Below are 6,034 nucleotides of genomic sequence, written 5' to 3' on the forward strand. Positions count from 1 at the left end.
GTTATAGTAAGATTTAATCTTAATGAACTACAGTATTTTCAGGTTATTTATATGACGATATGTAGAAAAATTACCTACCAACATTGTGATTGTCCTTTAGCTTAATCATTTGAAATAATAAAAACAATATGATGTTCAAACTTTTGACTACGTTCTTTAATAACTACATAACACAATACTTGTACTTTTACTTTCAGTACTTGAGTAGTACATTTTAAAATAAACTACTTACAATACTTAAGTACAAAAAATGTTGAATACTTTAGTACTTCTACTTAAGTGTGGTGCTTAAAGAGCACTTCAACTTCTACTCAAGTCACTTTTTTGATAAGGAACTTGTACTTTTACTCAAGTATGTGTCTCTAGTACTTTATCCATCTCTGGTCTTTGGTCAGTTTTTGAATGAGATGCTAATGGACTGATTAGAATCAATGATGTATGCTAAGCTATGCTAAAAGTGCTACCGCCAGATACAAAGATCGGCAGAATGGATTCAAAAACGGTAAAACTCAACTATTTAACTCTAAGGGACTTGTAAAATGAGCCAATTTTCCAAAAAAGTGGAGTGTTCCTTTAATGTGTGTGTATGTACCTTCTCAACAGCGGTGAAGAGCTCAGAGAAGTGTGCCGCCCGCTCTCTCTCGCTGCTCTGCTGTCCAGAGCGACTGACATCGGCCCAGAAGCAGAACTCATCCAGAGGGGTCGTGATACCTGCACGCATCAGCATGTGGACTTTATTCCCACTGGAACTTTAAATGTATAAAAAACACAAGATGAGAGAACTCACTCGACACATCCGACTCCGAGTGACTCCGTTTCCCAGAATCCTTCGGTGCTGAGTGTCTAAGCACAGAGCCCAGCCCGACCTCAAGATCTGTGAGCAGAGACTGAAGCTTCGAGTCGAACGACTGACTCCATTTGTCATCCTGCAGAGAGCAGAAAGCACATTAGAAACCCAACAGCACATTCCCACGCGTGTGACCCACGGCCCATGAGTCTGACCTGCAGCAGGATGGGGCTGTAGACCTGTCGCAGGGCCTGGTACAGGGTGCTGATGGGAGACTCCAGCATGGAGGACACCAGGACGGATCGGTGCAGGTTTTCCTCTGACACCACACACGGATGAGGTTTGAAGAACACCAGAACCCTGCCGTCGCCGTCCATACTCTCCAGCTACACAAACACAACATCAGCTTTATCTTTGGCTTTTCTGAGAATGCTTGGGAGCTGAATGTAGAGCTGGGTGGTTTATTGAATATCATTTCAATATTGCAAAATAAAATAATGCTAATTACTGTGAATATCAATGCATGTTTTATTCGGCCATTAAAGGGGGGGGGTGAAATGCTGTTTCATGCATACTGAGATTTTTACACTGTTAAAGACTTGGATTCAAAAAAGTTTCCAAAAAAAAGTTGGACGTTTGATGGAGTATTTCTGTGCCAAAAATACTCCTTCCAGTTTCTCATACGTTTCGGAAAGTTTTTTTTGAGTATGGGTATATGTGACGTCAGATGGGGCGGAAAGCCCTCTTCTCCCGGTAGGGCGCGCGCGCGACTAGAGTGAAAGAGCAAATGCACGCCCATTATAGCGCTGTGCTGAAGCCGGCTGCGCTGCCGTCATAGGACGTCACGAAATCAACAATGTCAACAAAGATGTGTGTTTTTGGTTGTCCGGGCAAGACAACCCTGTACAGCTTCCCAAAGAACTCAGCGTTAATGGGATCCCTGCATTTCGGCGACGATCGTTTTAAAACAAGGCCCAGTTCAACTGCGGATTTGTAGCTCGTCTAATGCTGAAAGATGGAGCGGTCCCAGCGATTAAGGTTGGAAGCAGGCGGTGAGTAAAACTGCTTCACATGTCTGTGTGTTGTTAGCTATTGACTCGTTCATTCAAATGCGCTACTTTTCCATTGTTTTTCTATGTAAACACGCACTAGTCTGACTTGCAAAACTGTTACGCTAGCCACTGCTAACATTAAATCGCATACAATAGTCCATAAACCAAATCATGTCCTCATAAACCATGAGTAAACACACACAAATGTTGTAAAGCTCGCGCATGACAAGCCGCTGTAAGCAGGAACCATTATAAGTTATACGTTTTACAGGACATACCATAGAGACGTCCTGCTGTAGTCGTCGTTGCTGCTTCTCCTGTTCAATTTCAGCCTCTAGATCTGATTCTGGATCATATATGTATGGCTAAATCCGATTGATCTCCATGGTTTATTTAGGATAACGTTTTTTCCACGTTTGAGGATGTCACAGCTTTCTCAGCTCTCAGCGCAATCGCTGCGCACGCTCGTGATTCTTTAGCTCCACCCACACGATACGCCTCCAGCCGCTCGTTTTTTTCCGGAAAGTCTCGGTACAGCCTATCTTTCTTTTATAAATATAATAAAACTAAAGACTTTTCGGAGATATGAAGGATGCAGTACTACTCTATAGGCACTCAAGATTGACATGAGATTGACGGAAACTGAGTGTTTCACCCCCCTTTAAGTTTCCTAAAAATTGTGCCTCTAATATAAATCAATAGCAATCATACTACATGAACATGAATCACTGAATTAGTGTTTTGAACTGATTCACTGACATAAACAGTAAACTTTGGAAGTTTGATTTGATCATATTATGGTTGTTTTCCATGTTCATTTTTCTTTAGTGTGTAATGTTGCCGTTTGAGCATGAAAAAGCTCTGCAAAGAGAGTTCTTCTCTATTTCAGTGTCTGTTTCTGAACTCCTGAAACGCCTCCATCTTGAGTTTCTTCCGGGAACCAACACGTCACAATATTCCTCATTTTAATAATTCATACGCAGAATAAAGGGGCGGGCCTGGTTGAGTTTGTTAGTGGTGTGTTGAAACTGGTGGTTATGGTAAGGGGCGGGACATTTTCCAAACACGCTGGAAGCGCTTGACCAATCACAACACACTCGTCCAGCCGACCAATCAGAGCACAGTGCTTTTCAGAAGGAGGGGCTTCATAGTATCCACGGTACCATCACAGATTTGCGCAAAACTTTTGCAATACTTTCTAAACGTTGATAAAAAACGATTGCGAAATGACAGCGTTTCCATTAACTAATGTTATGCGACTAAAACTTATTTTTTTCCTCTCGTGATAGTAGGTTAGCGTATATCCCAGCCACCGCACTAGCCATTATTTTTAATGGAAGGAGACGTAGGCGTGTTATCCAAGCATTAATGGCAAGGAAAGCCCCTTGTACTTGAGAGTGGCCACATATCTGGGTGTTTTTCCCTCCTTTCTGCTTCAAGGTCTTGATAAATTGTGGCATTTCTTTGTTGTTTAGAATCCAGCATTCCCGTAATTTGTCTTTTATGAGTTTAATAAAGAACTTCTTCAGTCCAAGCATACCACATGCCATGCATGATTTCAAACTATGACGTCTTAGTGTATTACCAACAGTAACCTTGGAAACGGTGGTCCCAGCTCTTTTCAGCTCATTGACCAGCTCCTCCCGTGTAGTTCTGGGCTGATTTCTCACCTTTCCATTGCAGCTTTTGCAAAATATTCCTTTTTCCGAATTGCCTGAAAATCCACCTCATGCAAGCGGAATCTCGGAATAAGTGAAAAGACAGAATAGATTTAACCGTACAATTACGTTTTTGATGACGCGATCAAATATAGCAACCAGCGCGTGTCGAAAAAAGAGAGACGCGCTAAGAGAGGCGCTAAATGCAGCACATGTCGGAAGTGTGGAAGCATTAAGCCTTGTTTATACTTTTGTCTGGCTCCGCTTGGCACTCATGCGGACGCGTTGAGTATAAACAAGGCTTTAAAGTGTCCAAGGAAGATGCAGAAATGGCCGTTTGCAGACACTGTTCTGCTGAATTGTCTAAGCACCCTCAAAAGCAAGCAAGATCGCTGCCTCAGTTGATACTGTAATAATATATTGGCAAATGCTCCAGTGCATATTTGTGTCTGTAGAACGTCAAATGTATCATTTACAACGTGTTTCTGCTGCGGTGACGTAGTTGTTGAACTCTTGTACGCAATGGCCAATGTTTTTTAAGTTAGTCAGACTCCACTCACTGCTCAAACCGCCAGAGTTTTTATTCAGGCTCGCAAAACCTCTCATGAACAAACAAACACAATTTGATTATGATTTGATTATGAGACCTGTAGGCATAATAGGCCAAAGATAAGATAAGATGACCAAATAAAAATATTTTTTTAAGTTATATTGTGCTTTGTTTGTATAATGTCTGCTGGAATGCTAAAAATGTTCAGTGTTAAATAAACATTTTATTTTAGATTGTAGTTTTGTAAAAACAAATTGTGTAATTTATTTTAAAAGCAAGACAAAATAGTAAAAAAAAAGCAAAGTTATGCAATGGTGAAATAATAAGCAAAATAAATGGGGAAAAAAATTGAAAAAACGTGTTTGGTATTCCGCTTCGGCCAAGAATTTTAATTTTGGTGCATCCCTATTTAAAGCTGCACTATGTAAGTTTTCCGTCCGCTAGAGGTCGCCTGTTCAAAACAAAGGCGTAGTTTGATGACGGCATGTTTGAGCGCAGAATCTTGGGACATGTGGTCTTCACCTCACAGCCGGTGGGAGAGAATCGGGATAAAACTCGGGCAGAAATCATGTTGATGAGATTATTAACGTTACTGTAGTGAAGCAGAGCAGGAGCGAGTGTTGTGGAGCTGAGGAACCGCTGGAGCGATTGTTAATAAGATGAACGCAACACACGCCTCATGAGCAGCGGGACTTTTATTATGACACAGTCACCAGTGGGACTTTCATTATGACACAGTCGCTGGCGGGACTTTTATTATGACACAGTCGCTGGCGGGACTTTTATTATGACGCTGGAGGGACTTTTATTATGACACAGTCGCTTTTCCAGTCATGAGTGTAAAGTAACGCAGCTCTGTTGATCATATTAGACACATCTGAGTGTGTTGATGATGGGATGGCGTTACTCAGTGCGTTCTCTCAGCGGCTGCTATGACACTTGTTCACACTGCAGCGAGAGTAAAGCGTTTCTGCAGAATAAAACCAGAAACCGACACAGATATGATGTCATCGACAGGCCACGCCCTCACGTCCTCGGGTAAAATAGCAATTTTCTCACTATTTACAAATAGTTGGAAACATTTGGGATATAACAAAATATATCACACTGGCCTAATGGTTTTTGCATATTTTACTGCAAAAATGTTACATAGTGCAGCTTTAATCTAGTGGGAAACACCATGCATTGATGTTTTAAATGTTATGATTTACCAGGGTTCCCACTCTTTTTCAGCAACCATTTTCCAGGACATTTTCAATTTTACTACGGCGGGAATAAAAGACAAGGATCATGCCAAATATTGCTTTCTAAGTCTTTAAAAGCCGTCCAGTTTATTGCCATTACTTAACAATCCAGCATTTTTCAATATGAGCTCTTAATCATACATTATGACTATGGAAGCTTGTTTACACCACAGAATAGAAAGAAAAGGTAATTGTGACTTTTTATCTCGCTATTCTGACCGTCGCAATTGCGAGTTTACATATTTGTGATATAAACGCGAAAATTATCGCAATTCTATTTTCCTCAGAATTGAACTTTATAACTTGCAATTGCAGTTTAGATCTCACAATTCTGAGAAAAGAAGTCAGAAGTGCAAGATATAAACTCGCAACCGCGCAATAAAGTCAATTGTGAAGAAAAGGTCAGAATTGCGAGTTTATATCACGCAATTCTGACTATATCTTGCAATTCTGACTTTATAACACACAAATGTGACTTTATATCAAAATGATGTGATTAGTTAGCAGCTTACGAGTTAACATTCACTGCATACATTTGAGCCGTTAATAGCGTTAGCAAGACTAAACGTCATTATTCAAATAATACTCATACGTATCAAACTCAGCATTCCTGAACATGTGCTTTCTGCAACTAGCGCTAATTGTTTGGGCCAGCGATAAACTCTTTATACTCGGCTAGAGAAATAACTTTTTTTTAAAGAATTTTCCCAGACAGCAGCAAGATTTTCCAGGACATTTTACAG

General features: G+C 40.7%; 1 protein-coding gene across 1 annotated transcript in view; it reads right to left on the reverse strand.

Annotated features, from left to right (window-relative positions):
* The window catches only part of dync2h1 (dynein cytoplasmic 2 heavy chain 1), a 236,601-nt gene that overhangs the window by 229,491 nt on the left and 1,076 nt on the right, over window positions 1-6,034 (reverse strand). Inside the window, exons 3-5 of the mRNA XM_079823510.1 lie at window positions 1,003-1,173; window positions 788-926; window positions 593-711 (exon numbers count right to left, since the gene is read on the reverse strand). Coding sequence (XP_079679636.1) covers window positions 593-711; window positions 788-926; window positions 1,003-1,173 — 429 coding nt within the window. The remainder of the gene's footprint in view (window positions 1-592; window positions 712-787; window positions 927-1,002; window positions 1,174-6,034) is intronic.

The sequence above is a fragment of the Gobio gobio genome (assembly GCF_949357685.1).
Source record: "Gobio gobio genome assembly, chromosome: 8".
NCBI classification, from domain to species: domain Eukaryota; kingdom Metazoa; phylum Chordata; class Actinopteri; order Cypriniformes; family Gobionidae; genus Gobio; species Gobio gobio.